Here is an 18,921-nt window from a genome sequence, read left to right as displayed (position 1 = left end):
TTTTTTGCAGTGCACCAAACAATTTTGTGAAATTTTGTGAAAAATCAAGGAAAATATCACTTGTGAGCTGAAGATTTTTATCAATCAAGCTGTAATTGTGCCAAATAATGCAAAAAAAAGTGTGAAAATATTATTTAATTGTATGTATTAAGGTTCCATAAAATGTTAGCTATGAAAATAGTCTTAGCAAGACTGAGTTGATAATTGTATTTATTTATTAAAATGTATTATTCAGCATCATTTCCAGCACATAATTCTATTAAAGAGCAGTTTTCTTTCCTGAAACAGTAATGTGACCCTGCTAACTGGCATTTCTCTGTCTTGCAGTGAAAGAGGGCTATAACGTGGGCTCAGACGTGACGGTGAGGTTAGAGTTTCGCTCTACGGCGCTGGATGCCGTTCTGTTGGGCATCAGCAGCACTAAAGTGGACGCGATCGGCCTGGAGCTCGTTAACGGACAGGTCAGTGTCCGTCTGTATGACACATAAACATGCTCTTTACACTACTGTGGGATTGTTAATAACTCAGTTTAAACATTCACAGGTGTTGTTTAACGTGAATAACGGTGCGGGTCGCATCACAGCCATCACTAGGAGCAGCGTGCCCATGTGTGATGGACGCTGGCACACCCTGGTGGCTAAAAAGCAGAAGCACAGCTTGAGTCTGACCATAGACGGCGTTACCGTGACAACAGAGAACCCGTATTCCTCCTCCACATCAGCTGAGACCAAAAACCCCATCTATGTGGGTGGATATCCAGGTACTGTGTGTTTAAGATAAGAATTATAGATATCTACAATTAAATTTACATTAGATAAAATGCTAATTTTTTATATCAGTAATTAGGTTTGCATTAGTAAAAATGTAATTTTCTTTATCAAAAATGATAATTATTTGATGAAATATACATTCTTGCTATCAAAAATAGAATTTCAGCTAGTAAAAATTATAATTCTTGATATCTGTAAATGCATTTCAATGGTATAATTTCACATTCTTGATATCAAAAATAGAATTTCAACTAGTAAAAATTATAATTATTGATATCTGCAACTGCATTTTTGCTTGTATAATTTTACAATATTGATATCAAAAATAGAATTTCAACTAGTAAAAATTATAATTCTTGATATCTGTAAATGCATTTCAATGGTATAATTTTACAATATTGATATCAAAATAGAATTTCAGCTAGTAAAAATTATAATTCTTGATATCTGTAAATGCATTTCAATGGTATAATTTTACAATATTGATATCAAAATAGAATTTCAACTAGTAAAAACTGTAATTATTGATATCTGTAAATTCATTTCAATGGTATAATTTTACAGTATTGATATCAAAATAGAATTTCAACTAGTAAAAATTATAATTCTTGATATCTGTAAATGCATTTCAATGGTATAATTTTACAATATTGATATCAAAATAGAATTTCAGCTAGTAAAAATTATAATTCTTGATATCTGTAAATGCATTTCAATGGTATAATTTTACAATATTGATATCAAAATAGAATTTCAACTAGTAAAAACTGTAATTATTGATATCTGTAAATTCATTTCAATGGTATAATTTTACAGTATTGATATCAAAATAGAATTTCAGCTAGTAAAAATTATAATTATTGATATCTGCAACTGCATTTTTGCTTGTATAATTTTACAGTATTGATATCAAAATAGAATTTCAACTAGTAAAAATTATAATTCTTGATATCTGTAAATGCATTTCAATGGTATAATTTTACAATATTGATATCAAAATAGAATTTCAGCTAGTAAAAATTATAATTCTTGATATCTGTAAATGCATTTCAATGGTATAATTTTACAATATTGATATCAAAATAGAATTTCAGCTAGTAAAAACTGTAATTATTGATATCTGTAAATTCATTTCAATGGTATAATTTTACAGTATTGATATCAAAATAGAATTTCAGCTAGTAAAAATTATAATTCTTGATATCTGTAAATGCATTTCAATGGTATAATTTCACATTCTTGATATCAAAAATAGAATTTCAGCTAGTAAAAATTATAATTATTGATATCTGCAACTGCATTTTTGCTTGTATAATTTTACAGTATTGATATCAAAATAGAATTTCAACTAGTAAAAATTATAATTCTTGATATCTGTAAATGCATTTCAATGGTATAATTTTATAATATTGATATCAAAATAGAATTTCAGCTAGTAAAAATTATAATTATTGATATCTGTAAATGCATTTTCATTTGTAGAATTTCACATTCTTGATATCAAAAATAGAATTTTAACTAGTAAAAATTGTAATTATTGATATATGCAACTGCATTTTTTGCATTTAGATGAGTCTGATTTCACAATGAGAATGATTTAAAGTTGCACAGAAATTGAAGTTTGTTTACTATTGTTCTTTTCTTTTTTACACTATTTTAAGTGGAAAGTGGAAACAAAATGTGCATCTTTAAAATGTAGACTTGTTCATGTTCTTAATGATTGAGATATTAAAACTAGTATCAATATAACATGGTTAGAACATAAGCTAAAGTAGCACTAGGTAAATGGTTTCTATTTTAACAAGTTTCTCTTTTATCGATCACAGCCGATGTGAAGCAGAACTGTCTCAGCACGAGAGAATCGTTCCGTGGCTGCATGAGGAATCTGCGTGTTTTTAAGGGTCACGTCACGGATGTTCTAGACTTCAGCTCTGCGTTTGCTCATCCTCATGTCTTCCCTCATTCCTGCCCTGCAAATTCTGCATAAAACTCCCATACAGCCTCCTGTTTTACACAAACATTCTCAATACAAATATTTTTTTTTCATCTGAATGTTTTAATTGTGTTAGACACATTTTGTGAACTTAAAGAGATGTTGCTGTGTTTAGATGTGATATTTGTTAATAAAACACAGTACATTTCTTAGTAAAGTGTTTCTTGTTTTACTGGTGATAACATTACTGCTCCATTTGCAACTGCAGTGTTCCTCTGTTATCTAAAACATTCCAGAACATTCCAGAGTGCTGATTCTGACAAATAATGAAACTGCCAATGAGATTTACACAAAGAGCTTTACAATCTAAACCAGTGACAGAAACAAATGAGCTCTTATGTAACAGAAAATAACTTACTGACACTCACTGTTTCATGATTTTAATTAGATGAGCTTTTCATAATGACAACCAGATGACACCCAAATATTACAACATTAATGATGCCAAATGTTATGACTAGTCATAGTGTAGTAGTACATATATCCTGTGCAGTTAGGGAGTATTATGGAAACACGTAGCCATATCATAGTCTTTAACTGTGACATAACTATGTTGTGAATGGGGTTGGCTGACATTTATGCCCATGAGATCATTTGGTTTTGATGAAACTAGGCTACAAATACAACACCAAGAAGGTGTGAGCTGGTTATTTACTCAAAAAGTTTTGGAGTGTGAAAGTGATGAGAAAGTTTTCTATGTTTTTGTCTTTTTCTAGTAAAAATATCTAAACATTCTTAAAATAATATCTCATATTTCACTTCTCCAGTAAATTGATCGTAAGTCATTTTTTTTTAAAGAAAATCTCACAAAATGTAGTGGGATTTATGCTTTCAAAATAAAATAAAAACTATTTGCCAATGATGGGGCTAGAAAAAAAACCCCCACTGTTTTTAGCTGAAAACAAGAATTTTGTAATTCTGCTTCAAGTATTTATTTTTTATTTTTTTCTTGTTTTAAGGATGTTTAGAGATTTTTACTGGAAAATAATTTTTTTGTAGCTGTAAATGAATTCACCTGTATTGAACAGTCAATATTTTGATTAAAGACCAACAGAATGAACAAATAATTTTACAACGGACACAAAACTGACTCTTATTATGAATTTCATGATGCATGAAATAAAGACTTTACACTAAAATGAGGAAAATGTGATTATCTACTAATTAAATTGGCAACGTCAATAATGTTACTGTAAAAATCAAATAAAAAAATAATCACAATCAACTGGAACATGAGTACATCAGACATGTTTAACATAAAAAAACAAAAAGCTTTTAAGTAGAAAATAATCATGAAAACTGCAATAATTTCATCAACAGGCCTTTTCTTTAAATTAAATTCAGATCATCACAGAGGACACTGATGGTGGATTATTTTTGGCAAACATTGATGTGTTCTAGTTAAAAATACACACAGTCCATGAACGTCCTTCTGCAGTTAAAGTTAGTGATTATAATCAAAGTTCAAAGGTCATTTGGCTACTGAATTATCTTCTAGTTCCTTCTTTTAAACACCGTGTTCCTTACAGTATTGAGAGTTCATAATACACAGGTGCTTTAAACACACAATAATACAGTTTAATGTCAGTCTGTTTACACTAGAATCCTTCAAATGTGCATAAATGCAGTTAGTTTGATGACATTGGCATTCATATTTGAGTTCAGAGGTAATATTCACCTGTGAGTGAATCTCACAAAAACTTGTCCAAGTCATATTTCACCCCAAAATCAAAAGAAAAAATATAAAATTATATTTCACCCCAAAATGAAAATAAAAAATAAAAGAAATTATATTTCACCCCAAAATAATAAAAAAATAAAATAAAAAAAAATTATATATACATATATATATATATATATATATTTCACCCCGAAAAATCAAAAAGAAAAAAAAATAAAGAAATTATATTTCACCCCAAAATCAAAAAGAAAAAAAATATATAAAATTATATTTCACCCCAAAATGAAAATAAAAAATAAAAGAAATTATATTTCACCCCAAAATAATAAAAAAATAAAATAAAAAAAATTATATATACATATATATATATATATTTCACCCCAAAATCAAAAGAAAAAAATAAGAAATTATATTTCACCCCAAAATCAAAAGAAAAAATATAAAATTATATTTCACCCCAAAATGAAAATAAAAAATAAAAGAAATTATATTTCACCCCAAAATAATAAAAAAATAAAATAAAAAAAAATTATATATACATATATATATATATATTTCACCCCAAAATCAAAAGAAAAAAATAAGAAATTATATTTCACTCTAAACCAAAACCCCAAAAAGTGCTTTATTTTCTTTGTGAAATATATATATGTATATATTATTTTTTTTTTTACAAAGAAAATGAAGCACTTTTTGGGGCCATTAAGATTATTTGACATTATTAGCATGACAATTAATAATGTTTCCCAAATTTATAATCAATGTAATTAAAAAAAAAAACAACAACATCTCTAATATGTCTGTCTGGACGTTACTTCTGGTTTTTAATTCTCATTCTCATTAGATTCTCATTTATGTACAGTATTTTTTTTTTTTTACAGTATAACAATACATAACTGTATTTCAATGATTATTTGTATTTATATCAATATAAATTAAAGCTAGTACAACAAATACGACCATGATATATAAATACTTCACAACTGAAATAATATATAATTATTTTTAGCATTACAGTAATGAGAATTTGGAAGAAATGTTCTTCATTGTCATGAAAATAATGTCACAATCCAAAAAAATAATTATGGTCTTAGAAAAAGACATCTTTCTTTATGCAAAACGTAATTTTTTTTTTCTTTCTTTTGATTTTGGTGTGAAATATGACCTGGACAGATTTCGTTAGATTCACTCGTGTAGTGTTTGAGTTTATAAGTTCACATGGCTTCAATGCAAACATGCAGCGTATATAAACAATACAAAATGGTTATGATACAGCCGGATAAATTAGTGGTATAAATAGTTTATGTACATGCTTTTTTTTTTTATAAAGTGATGAAACATGCATTCTCACACACACTCGTCCTCATCGGAGGGTTCCTGTTCGTGAAGGTCACACACAGTTTTTGGCACCAAACAAACTCAATGACCCGCACTGAACTGTCAGTGTCGCGCACCACAAACCTTCAGGACTTCATTCAAGAGTTCTGCATACAGGAAACGAGACGTTTTTGGAGGGAGAAGGTGTAAAGCTCCATCTATAGTGATGCGAGGAGGGCAGCAGCATCACCTCTGGTCTGATGTTTGACCTCTGACCTCCAGCAGTCCTTCATAAGTGGTTTATTTAGGGCTTGTAAAGGGTCTCCTTAGCCCCAGTAACGTCATCATGGTCTCTGGGTTCATGACCTTTGACATTTAGGTTCTCCAGTAAACGTTCAGAGCTCCGCTGTGGCCGTCTTCAGGTTGGTCGTGATTTTAAGACCCATTCACATTGAGGATTAACACGGTAAACATCCAGTAAATATGTGTCTGGGTCCAAGCAACGCTCCCCTGGAGTAAACACAAACATTCTCTAGAGTAAACAATAGTAGAGAGTAATGTTTATGGTATGTGTATTATGGGTGTTGACTAAGCTGCTGAAGCAAAGGTTGTGTTGTATTTGTCTTTTGTGGCACCATTCTGACTCTGAATGTGTTTATGAACTAGTTTAGTTTGATTTATCAAAGCTTAACTAAACCAAAACTATTTAATAAACATATTCAGTTTAGTTAGGTAAGTTTTGATAAAGAAAACTAAAATTATGTTTATAGAAATAGCTTCGTTTTCTTTAACAAAGCTAACTGAACGGAGTTAATTAACTAGTTAATATCATTTTGATTTAGCAAAACTTAACTACACTAATGTGTTATTACATAACTGGTGAAAAGGATGGCTGTGAGCAGCTAAACCAGCGAAAGACCAGGAAAAACCAGCATGGAAATATCACACTGGTCTCAGTTGGCATTTTCTGGTGGAAATCTGTCCATGTATCAATAAACTCTTATTAGAAACGTAAAAATCAATTCTGGTCAAATAGATGCGTTCAGTCTGAAACTCACCGATGTTTCCTCCCACCTCAAACAGAGACTGTTTCTGTCGTCGACTGGCGCTGCGTGAACCTCGACTGTAAATGAAGAATCCTTCATTAATGTACATTTAAACATGTGACCTTTGAACTCTACTGGAGGTCACGGTCTGTTCACTCACCCGTTCTCAATTTCAAATCGCGCCGTCACGTCTCTCGCCTTCATCTCGCTGTTCAGCTGAATCGCCATGGAAACCTTCGCATGAAGCGGGGCATGCACTCTGATGACGCCGTCACGAAGATCCGTGACCTGAACACCACCGACAGTGAAATATATATAAATATTTAATAGATCCCCAAAGTCTCAAAACTTTTTTTGTCTCCATTTTCATCACAAGATCTGTTGTTTTATCATTTCAAACTTAAACTTCTGTTTGTGAAAAGTGTGTCTGTGCTATCTTTCTTTAAAATAAATGACACGATGTGATATATGTACTCAAACACACCTCACTGCGGTCTCTGTCTTTCTCCGTGTTCCAGCGTCTCAGTAATCTACGTTTGGTTTTCTCTGATGTCGGAGTTTTCTTCCCTGCAGCCGCTTCGTTCATCTTTCTGACGTGAGAGATGAGGAAACACGGAACCTGATGGCGAAAAATGGGGATTGATCTTTAAACCTTTAATCACTGATGCTTGTTATTCACTCATTGGCCGATCACTATGATTCTCATTAATCTTGATTAGCGGTTTAACCCCTTAAACTCTGGTGAATTTTTGGGCTGCCACTCGCAACTTTTCACACTCAAATTTAAAAGCTCACCATTCACACATACTGCAGAATAACTGCAAACAATTGGTGTCATTTTTTCAGAGAACCCCCCCAAATAAAAAGACTCCAATTATTCATAAATAATATTGTATGTGTTTATAATATATGATGATATACAGAATTTTATTTCGTTGTCTTAACTTTGTAAACATGTAATTCTGGTTCTGTAAGTCTCATTTTATTCCACTAGATGGCAGAAAGCACTAGACAAAATATATTTTTCTCCATCACATTCCATCACAATATACAGATCTGAAATGTAGGTGGCGCTCTAACGCATTTTATCCCTCACAGATGTGCTCGTCCATAGACATTCAGTCTAATTTTCAGTTCAAGCACCACCCTCATTATTTCATTGAATATCTCGGCCTCTGAGTGGACTAGAAGATCAATCAAAGTGTCATTAGAAAGTTGAGATTCTCCCCTTTGTGATGATATATACAACATTTTATCATCAGTAGTCCAAAACATATTTTTATAATGGTTTGTTTTGCATGCTTTTCCTTCTGGATGGCACATTTAGTTCTGGACATCTAAGATATAACATTGGATTATTCACACAAGCAAGCTCACAGACAAGTAAAAATGGCTCATTTTTTAGAAAACTTCCTAAGGTAAAAGCAGATATAAAGTTTTTGGCTATTTGGGGTTTACAATAGCAGTTACCAGAGCATAAAAGAGACGTTTGTATTTGATGACTTACAGAAATCATATCTCACTTTGTGATTCTTTTGAAAATCTTTCAAACTGTGCTATAAGTGCAACAAAATAAACTATACAGTCACATTCCTGAGAGTGAGAGCTTATCATTTGATATATGATTTGTCCATTTATGTGCTATGTGAAGGACTTTTATTTTAATATAAATATTTATACCCCATTACCTCTAGGGGGCGCTAATTTTTAATGTGAATGATTTAAGGCCTTATTTTGTTATTTGTAGTAACATAAATGCAGATGTGATGTTTATCTCCGAAAACTTCAGATTCTATGCTTTCAAGTAATACCTCATATGCCTGACTTATGTATACGGAGACTTAAACGTTTTAAGCGTAAACTGTTTTCGCAATGTAGCACCCCCATTTGGACCCGCCGGCAGGTCCAGCCTTGGTCACGTGTATTTTAACATTTATAAGGAAAAATGCTTGGACATTCGGTTGGTATATAGCTTGGACATTCTACTAAACTTCTTTTATGGTCCATATAATACAGTTTAAGCAGCATGAGCAGGTGAGTAGATAATTAATTTTAATTTTAGTCTAAATAATCAAACTATTCTTTGAATCCTCACCGTCCACAGCAGGTCCTGATGGGTGATGAGCAGACGCACCAGGTGTGCCACGCCGACCGCACCCTGCATCTCCTCCAGTTTGGCGTTTTTCCCGCGGAAGGTGAAGAGGTTTGGAGCGACGATCATGGAGACGTTCCACAAACTCATGCGGTTCTTCTCCTCGAACGCCACCACCTTTCTGAGGAACTCCAGAAAAGCCTGTAATAAAAATACTAACACTGAACAGGAAGTAGCATGTGACTTCATTGGAAATCAACTTCAGACCTGGAAACCCTCATGTCATCATGTTTGTGGTGTTGGACATTTCTCAGCTTCTCAACAATTATAGCTCAGAATGAACAACAGACAACAATATCATTTGTAAATGAGCGGTCAAGTATCATATCAGCTTTAAAACACACAACACGAAAACATTCCTCAAATATGTAAATATTCCAGCTGTAGGAGGATGTGGGTGTGAGCATGACACTTTGACGGCATGTTTGCAATTGTAAACAAGCTGAAAAAACATGAAAACAACATACGGTTGAAGTAAAACTACATCTGAATGAAAAAGCAACACTGCAGCATGCCCAAGATCAGACTCACACGGTCAGTAAATAAAGAGGTTTCTGTAACTACACTGATGTGCTTTGTGGTGGTTTTCATGACCCGTGTCAAGACTCATGTCTGGTATGAAAGCATAGATTCATGTCACCTGTCAAACCTGTTTATCAACTGCACATGAGAACGTGTTTATTTAAATACATCTGACAGGTCACACAAACACTATCTGTATAATTTCTGTATTATGATTTAAGACCAAACAGATCTAAATCATTCAGGAAAAAGTTAGTTCTGTTACTGTGATATAAACTGACCTTCAGCGTGTCTCTGTTGGCTTCAGGAAGCAGCATGATGAGTAGATGAAGAGCCTGAATCTGATGTTTAGGTGAAGAGATATCTGACAGAAACAGAGAGAGAGAGACGACATAGAAAAACATTATTACATGAAGAAACATGAAAAGCTTATTTAATCCCATTTTCTCCCAATTTGGAATGCCCAATTCCCACTACTTAGTAGGTCCTCGTGGTGGCGCGGTTACTCACCTCAATCCGGGTGGCGGAGGACAAGTCTTAGTTGCCTCCGCTTCTGAGACCGTCAATCCGTGCATCTTATCACGTGACTCGTTGTGCATGACACCGCGGAGACTCACAGCATGTGGAGGCTCATGCAACTCTCCACGATCCACACACAACTTACCACACGCCCCATTGAGAGCGAGAACCACTAATCATGACCACGAGGAGGTTACCCCATGTGACTCTACCCTCCCTAGCAACCACGTCAATTTGGTTGCTTAGGAGACCTGGCTGGAGTCACTCAGCACACTATTTAATCATTTAAGATGAATAATAGTGTGTAAAAGAGGTAGTTCATCCAAATATGAAAAAAAAACTATCAGCACTGATTAATCGGTAAAACCGATATATCGGTCTACCTCTATTCGAAATCGTATTTTCCCCCAAAAACAATGATCAAACTTGTACATACAGTGCACACGGATTATGACATTAACAGCGGCCAATTACATACAGATGCACTTTGAATTTAAAGTTGCTCTCACACTCTCTCGCGAGACTCAAGCAACAGCAACAATCTGCCCATATTTTAAAAATATCAAATATAAGCCGATTTCTTGGCCTCTGTTATAACTATTCCAAACTCTTATGACTTACTTTCTTCTGCAGAACACAAAAGGAGATGTTAGGCAGAATGTTAGAGACATACACTGCATAATTTTTCCATACAATGAAAGTGAACGGTGACTGAACATGCTGCTAAACATCTCCTTTTGTGTTCCGCAGAAGAAAATAAGTCGTACCGGTTTAAAACAACATGAGGGTGTGTAAACAATAATAGAATTTGTATTTGTGGGTGAACTATCCTTTTATTAACAGTGTTTTAGATGTATAGACTCACTCTGAGCGGCGCTGAACGCGGGCATGTGTTGTTGTGTCAGTAACGGATACGGTAACTCCCGTATGAACATCTTCAACAGACCGGCCGCATCGTTCTGACGCACCTGATCCCAGTCGAAACGATCCTCATAAAACTTTAGATCCAGCTCCTGACGCAAGTGCTGTCCAGATCAAACACATTGAAACAGATCATCAGGAAAACTGCATTAAAACCGAAAACTTTGTTTTCCCTCACTTCAAAAGTGCCAGTATATTATGATGTTTGGACATGTACCATGTAATATTAAAAGTGCCTCTCACTTCCATGAAAACGGCTCAGAACTGAAGGCTGTTGTTATACAAGAACAGATGATGTGGAGTTCTGGAGGTAGGATTGATCAGAAGTTTTTGCGGATGATTGTGGATTTACCTTCACTCGAGACGCAGATCCCGGAACCCGGAGAATTCCTTCAGTCTGTAAACCAGTCTGCTCCAGTTTAGACAACAACTGTCAATGAACACAACATCACATCAGACACACTGCACATGTTGGGTTTTAGTTACTAGGTTTTTTGGACACGTACTGTACTGTACCATTGAACAATCAAAAAATAAACACTGTTGAGGAAAATCTTTCCATGCAAATCCATTATATCAACAAAAAACTATTGTTTTGTGGGAACTTAAATCTATTTAGTCATATCTACTAGTTACAAATGTGTCCAAGTCATAATTGAAATTATGTTGAGGCAGTGCATCTGTCTTTTTAAGGAATATTCCGGGTTCAACACAAGTTAAGCTCAATCGACAGGGGGGAGAGTGGAGTAAGATGAGCCGTATGTTGTCTCCTATACAAGGACAAATTAAACAGAGGTCAAATAAATAGAGCTATCTTTATTTCAGGGTGTCTTTTAAAAACATTTGAGCCATTGGGTCAACTTGCCCCAGGTTAGGGGTAAGTTGCTCCTGGTCAGTGGGTAAGATGAGCCATCTGGGGGTAAGCTGACCAATTGAATTTTTCCAGTGATACACTGAATAAAATTTCACAAATTATCTTTTATTTATAATTTCTAGTCTAACTTTTTAAATGATTCAATATAATCTCCTGCTTTCTTCTTGTTTCCTTTAACACTGAGGATCTTATTGCATGTCAGTGATGTAAACATTTGGATCAAATCACATAGCAAAAAACTTCAAACTTCAAACAGTTATTACAACAAATTTGTTTCAGTAAAAACCAGTGGCTCAACTTTCCCCAGACTGTTCGGATAATTTTGCCCCTTAGTGGCAATTTTGGAAAAAAGCACCTAGCTTAGTACTTTAGGCTAAAATTGTGCTAATCAAATAATGGGTATGTATACACTGAATATACACCACCATGCATGATGTCATTTTGAATAAATTTGCTGTGGCATAACAATCAGTAAACCAGCACAAAACACTTTCTGTCTGAAAAAATAAGCGTTGTGCTTCTCCTCTTCACAGCCAGACAGAAATGACGACCAAAAATATGTACAGTTGCCTAGATACATGGGGTGGGTCAACTTACCCACTGGCTCATCTTACCCCACTCTCCCCTAGTGCTGATCACCACAAAAAATAATTTTGAGTCATCCCTTAGACACAAGAATATAGGCCAGCTTTCAACAACAAAATGGATAAAATCAAGTCACCACCCTGCATTTGTTATTTTTCGATAAGCTGTTTCACTCGGAAATATGTCACAATACGGAAGAGAAGTCGGATGTAATTTCCGTTTCATGCCGACATAAAGTTGTGGCAAAAGATTCTAGAATTGTGCTGCATTAGCTCATTTAAATTAAAGGAATATTCCGGGTTCAATACAAGTTCAGCTCAATCGACAGCCATTTGTGGCATAATGTTGATTATTACAAAAAAAACAAATTCCGACTTTTCTTTAAAAAAAGCACAAATCTGTGTTACAGTGAGGCACTCACAATGTAAGTCAATGGGGCCAATATTTTGAGGGTTTAAAAGGCACTTACATTAATTCTTCTGTTAAAACTCGTGTATTATTTAAGCTGCAAAGTTGTAAAACCTCATGTGACCCTGCATCCACAAGCGTGGACATTGTATTTTAGCTTCATTATATGCAACACATAATTCCAATTGATTTAAACTGACTGAATACTGTTCACAAGACTCTAGACTGTCATTTAAAGGTTAAACTTCTGGTGCACCGAGTCACATGACACAACAGCATGACGTTGATTTCTGTGAAGTGTTTCAATGGGTTCAGCGCCAACAAAAGTGTCTCGGGTAAGAAATCTCTTTAGGTTTTTTCACTGAAACCTGTTTGGTTGTAAAGAGGAGAATCTCTAGTTTCGTTTGATATGCTGTTTTAAAAAAATCATTCATTTCTTGCGTGTCAGCACGCTGATAAACATGATGTCCACATATGTGGATTTTGGGACAATATTCCCTCAAAAGATGAAAAAACATGTTAGATATTTTGAATAACCTGAACAACAACATGAACACATCTGTGCATCATTTCGGTTCATTTTAATATACATTTTGTTATATTTTATTTTGTTATCACTGTACAATACGGTTCTATTCATTAACATTAGTAAATGCATTCATATATATTTACTGTGCATTATCACATTGAGAATAAATGAGTTCATCCAAAAGCTGAAAATGTGTCTTTCAGAGGCTTTATATGGAGTTAGGATGAAAATAAGGTGCATTTCAAACTGTTCTGAGACCAGTGCAGACAGACAGCACACTGGAGGTTAAGTCATTCACTAAATAGGGAGCAAGGGAGCATCCTATAGCTCTCTATGCAGTTAAGTGCATTCACTCCTAAAATCTGATCAAAAGTTCAGTTTCAGGCTGCAGATGATGTTTGGATCACTCAACATGTTTGACAGACATGTGACAATGATAATCAGTACATAGATTCAGAATTTATAATGTATCATTTTATTTTAACATGGTTGACAGTGATTGGATGATGCTGGACATTATTTTGATTCAGAATTAATTATGATAATTTCTGATGTAATGTCTGTAACGTCTCATAAACATGAATAATCAACACTCCTGAAAACATCATAAACTATTTGATGAAAAAAGAAATCTGACTTTCTATAAAATTTCACAACGTAGTTTCGCTGTCCACATTTGTGGACATTCAATTTGAGGAAATCTATTTGCTCTAGAAAATGTTTGTTTTTTTTATTTTAATTTTTGATTAGGTGCTTCTAGTTACAAATCAAAAAGGGAAACGTAAAATGCACACTGCAGTCACGCGGGGGTCTCAGGAGTTCAGTAAATTAAATAAGCAGCAAAAATCCTTGTTTGGAGTGTAATATTGTGTTTTAGCGCATGGTTTTCATGGTATTTTACAGACATGTTACAATGGACATACCATAATATTCCTTGAAGTACCTTGCAGAAAATCCCATAACATATGAATACAGTTATTACCATCTGATATGATCACTGTACTTTTTGTTCTCAAACTGGAGCTTAAAACATGTTTTCTGTCTTCTGTTGTCTTCTGAGATAATTCAGCACTGCAGCTAATTTAAACATATCAGTGACTGATAAACCTGTCAGACTCACTGTCTCTGCCTCTATCAAACACATCCCTGATTCCTGTCTGTCACATGATCGTTTTCAGCTGTCACAGACGCAGCTGTCTGCAGACGAACATGATCATTTGGGGGGGATTTCAGCAGTCGCTCAGATCTCGAGTTCTCTCCGCTTCTGGTTTGTGACGAATACTGAAACTCTGTTGCAACCCTCAAAGAACCTCACCATAAGCAGATTAATCTTGAACGTTTATTAAAGCATCTACTTTAATCATGTGACTCTGCAGGACACCAGAACTCCTCTGTGAGCATGAACTCACACTTGAGTTTTTTTGACAGTTTCCTCAGTAAATCTTTTAAGCTCTTCAGTGTTTGCAGAGGATTTGACTGAAACAATGAATGGCCTCCTTCATTGTACTTAAAAACAGAGCGAGGCCCGACATCGAGGTCAACAGAGCCGCGTAAAATAAACCAGAGCACTTCTGGTCACCGCCTTTGTTTTTTCGGAAAGCGCTCCGTAACGGAGACGAGCATGGGCAAACAGGTCAGAATGATAATGGATATCACACAAATATCTCAACTCAGAGAAGTGCTGAGCAGGAGGTTTCCAGAAACACCAAACACTCACAATCTTCATGTGAAATGTTCCAATGTGGAACAATCAGTTCATTATTAGTGCTGATTTTAATTAAACCCTCTTACAGTATTAAAGTATTAAACGTTCAGTGTGTCAGTCGTCCTGTAACAGACGTGAATAATCCCTCAAATCATGCGTGTTGTTGAGTTGACGTGTGCTGTAACTTTACTAAGAGATCACCTGGAAAACCCCCATAGACTTACATTAAAGGGGAGGGACTCCAATCCGATCTACTGTAGATTACAGGTTCAGGGTTGTTTTTTCACATATATCTTCGGACTCTGGTTTGTAATTAATGAAAAAATACAATTATTATTATTTTGATAATATATTTAATATATCATATTTTTTATTTGACATGTAACTTGTTTGGTGCACACACGATTTAAGGGCTGTTCACACTGAACACGTTTCTGCGTGCATCTGCGTATGGAGTCAGAAGAATAACTACAGTGTTTTTAATCTGAATTTGGCATTCAAATGTGGCATTTAACAAAATGTATGTTTGTGACATTTTATAAATTTTGGTTTTTAAACAGTTTTTTGTTTTGACATTCTTTAGAGGTGGAATTAGCTGTAAATATTCAGACTATAAAATGACAGGTTCATACATTCAGATCGCAAAAATTCAGATGGTACAAAAACTATTTTGATAATCTCTACAGCACTTTTCCGTGTGGAACGTGGAAGCTTGACCTTTGCAGGGTTCCCACTCTTTTCAGGGCACAGTTTTCCAGGGCATGTGTATGTGCCCAATGGGTGTAATATTTAAGAAAAAACACATGAGAGTTCATGATGTGTATTGTGGTTATTGGATGGTTATTTTTTCAGAATTTCCATATTCGACAGCTTAATTAAATTTTATCGTCAAAATGATTTCTAAACAAAGTCATTAAAGCTTTACTCAAATAAAATAGAATTATCTAAATTAATTTATTTTTAAACATAACATTGCATTATTTTTATCAAATAAAATTTTACAAAATCCTGACAACAAAATCTGAAACACTGGAGATATTTATTGTTATTATTATTATGATTATTATTTACAGTAAACATTACATTACTATACGGTAGTGATAGATACAGATGTGTTTTTAACGGTAGTTTTTCACCTCCCAGCGTGATTATCAAACACCAAAAAGCACGAGTTCAAATCCAGGGCGTGCTAAGTGACTCCAGCCAGGTCTCCTAAGCAACCAAATTGGCCCGGTTGCTAGGGAGGGTAGATTCACATGGGGTAACCTCCTCGTGGTCGTGATTAGTGGTTCTCGCTCTCAATGGGGCGTGTGGTAAGTTGTGTGTGGATTGTGGAGAGTAGCATGAGCCTCCACATGCTGTGAGTCTCCGCGGTGTCATGCACAACGAGTCACGTGATAAGATGCACGGATTGACGGTCTCAGAAGTGGAGGCAACTGAGACTTGTTCTCCATCACCCGGATTGAGGTGAGTAACCGCACCACCACGAGGACCTACTAAGCAGTGGGAATTGGGCATTCCAAATTTGGAGTAAAGGGGATAAAAATAAAAAAAAAACACCAAAAAGCGGAGATTTAATTAAATAAATATAGTCTGTATGTGCTCTTCTCTCTGTGATCTACTACATGCACAGAGCACACATGATGATCACAATGTTTTCTGTGTATAAGCGGCAGGTTTCACACATTCATTTTGAAGTGTGCAGCACACGCAGATTAAATATTTAATTAAATCGTAGCCTTTTGTGGTTTAATGGACCCTTTTCACAGACTGTGATGATGTGTTTCCACCTTATATAGCAGCGTTCCGACCGTTGTCATTATCTAAAGTTTGCACGACAGCCATCGAATAAAATAAAAATTTTTTACACTATATCGATACTTCAACTATTTAGTCGGAGCAAAGCAGAGACGACAGCAGATGAGCAGAGAATTTACTTGCGTAGTTTATGACAGTAAATCAATGATGTGTATTTGACACCTATCCTGAGTCCCGATCATTACAACGTAACAAAAACCCTTTTAGCGCCACAGTCAAACAGTCTTATTACACTAAAATATTTTTTAGAACAAATAATTATTTTCCAGGACATTTAGATATTTTTCAAATTTTCCATGATTTTTTCATGACTGAAAAACTGCATTGCAAAATTCCAGGTTTTCCTGGACGGAGCATGTCCGTGGGAACCCTGCCTTGGCCTAGTCTGTTTTCTGAATTTGGAGGTCTGAATTTACTTGTAATCTGAATATTTACAACTAATTCCACCTCTAAAAAATAAAAAAACAAAAAATCTGGTATTTAAAATATGCCACAAATATCCTCAATTTGTTAAATTAGCAAAATTCAGATTTAAACACTTTAATCGTAGTTCTGGCTCCTATCTGTGATGTTTTTCAATTGGTTTTCTATGTAAACACATGCTGGATGGACGTATTTGACCGCTGCGTCTCATGCATGACCACTGCATTTTTTAGACACCATGTCAAGTAAAAAAAAATCATCTGTTTTCGGTTTCATTTATTTTGTTTTTAGTGCATGTGCCACAAAGATTCGATGTTCCTAAGAAGTTCAAACTTTGTGTGTACACAGCTGTGTTTACTGCTCCTGCACCATTATGAAGGTTGCCTATGATGCTTAAATAAAATACAAGTTATTGCAACAAATCAACGTGCTTAGAGAAGAAATTATAAACAGAGTGATTTCAAGTTTGTACCAGTAGGGTCGGGTCACAAGGCCTCGAGTACGGGCCAGGTTCGGGCTCTAATCTAGAGACCAGAACATCAGAGACTTGAGGATGGACTCTTTTGACTAGCAACCACCCATAACCACCTAGCAACTGCATAACAAAGCTCTGGCAACAAACTAACATCATGGTGTTTCAGAAAATGTAGAAATCTCTTTTCAGACCATGAAAAGATGAGCCACACACCTTCTTGAAAACTAGTGGAACTCTGGATCCAGGAAACTTCTTCTGGTCGTTCTCCAGCAGTATGGTGAGAGGAACTCCGAATATTCCGCTCTCTGTGAGAACAAGACAGCAACATTTACAACTACTGTTCGTTTCAGACGGTTTCTGAGTCACAACATCACTGACACACACCTCGTACTTTAGTGCGCACCACACGGTTCCTCTTCATCTCGATACCCAGGATGTCGTAGAAGGTGGTGAGCTCGATCAGTGAGATGTAGCCGATCTTCTTAATGTCGTCGGATGACAGATCGTTCACTCGCGTCACACCCTGTCTGGACTTCACTATCTGAAAACTCTGAATAACACAGTGAAAACACCTGATTACACATCAACTCTTACCTCAGAATCCACATACAAAATGAATAACATGGTATTCTTTGGAGTACCTGGGAGTACCATAGAAACACCATGTTATTTTGGCTCATTAGTCCATTTTCAACTATTTGTAAGCCTATTTTTTTCATCTGTAAGACTTGAATGAATTTACAGTGCATGCAAGAATATATTTCATCAGTTTGTGTGCTCCCTGGGAATCGAACCCTTGACCTTGCCGTTTTTTGAGCACCATGCCCTGTAAAGTTGTATAATGTACCAATTATCGCCATGTACCATGAAATCTGATACCATCACTCGCCATACCATCGCAGTACTGAAATATCGTATATCAGTGATGGGAGGGGCTTCAACACCTGTTAATGAGGGGTATTATGACATCACAGGTCAAACTCACAGGTAAATCCCTGTCATCTCTACGGATCCTCCTGCAGTCTTGGCATTCGCGGCCTTTCCGATGCGCTCGCACGCTCTCTGAATACGCCACCTCCAACGATAATACGATTGTCTCTGAACCGCCACCTGATCCATTACTTTCAGCTGGATTGAAGAGCGGACACGACTGAGGAACTGGACACACACACACACACACACA

At 35.3% G+C, this 18,921-nt stretch overlaps 2 protein-coding genes across 3 annotated transcripts in view; one reads left to right on the top strand and one right to left on the bottom strand.

Annotated features, from left to right (window-relative positions):
* Positions 1–4,626, top strand: part of lama1 (laminin, alpha 1) — an 89,199-nt gene extending 84,573 nt beyond the window's left edge. The window contains exons 61-63 of the mRNA XM_051682541.1: positions 328–461; positions 544–760; positions 2,597–4,626. Of these exons, the coding sequence (XP_051538501.1) occupies positions 328–461; positions 544–760; positions 2,597–2,757 (512 nt within the window). The 3' untranslated portion in view covers positions 2,758–4,626. The remainder of the gene's footprint in view (positions 1–327; positions 462–543; positions 761–2,596) is intronic.
* A 136-nt stretch (positions 4,627–4,762) lies between these two features.
* LOC127431916 (rho GTPase-activating protein 28-like) overlaps positions 4,763–18,921 on the bottom strand; it is a 39,067-nt gene continuing 24,908 nt past the window's right edge. For both annotated transcript variants that reach the window (XM_051682571.1, XM_051682572.1), the window contains exons 5-15: positions 18,724–18,896; positions 18,123–18,288; positions 17,952–18,043; positions 11,274–11,351; positions 10,866–11,025; positions 9,763–9,845; positions 8,903–9,100; positions 7,292–7,426; positions 6,968–7,095; positions 6,820–6,884; positions 4,763–6,271 (exon numbers count right to left, since the gene is read on the bottom strand). In XM_051682571.1, coding sequence (XP_051538531.1) covers positions 6,180–6,271; positions 6,820–6,884; positions 6,968–7,095; positions 7,292–7,426; positions 8,903–9,100; positions 9,763–9,845; positions 10,866–11,025; positions 11,274–11,351; positions 17,952–18,043; positions 18,123–18,288; positions 18,724–18,896 — 1,370 coding nt within the window. In that variant the 3' untranslated portion in view covers positions 4,763–6,179. The remainder of the gene's footprint in view (positions 6,272–6,819; positions 6,885–6,967; positions 7,096–7,291; positions 7,427–8,902; positions 9,101–9,762; positions 9,846–10,865; positions 11,026–11,273; positions 11,352–17,951; positions 18,044–18,122; positions 18,289–18,723; positions 18,897–18,921) is intronic.

The sequence above is a fragment of the Myxocyprinus asiaticus genome, chromosome 41 (genome assembly GCF_019703515.2).
Source record: "Myxocyprinus asiaticus isolate MX2 ecotype Aquarium Trade chromosome 41, UBuf_Myxa_2, whole genome shotgun sequence".
In the NCBI taxonomy this organism is placed as follows: domain Eukaryota; kingdom Metazoa; phylum Chordata; class Actinopteri; order Cypriniformes; family Catostomidae; genus Myxocyprinus; species Myxocyprinus asiaticus.
The sequence above is the reverse complement of the archived record's forward strand: the minus strand, read 5'-3'. Positions and strand labels throughout refer to the sequence as shown.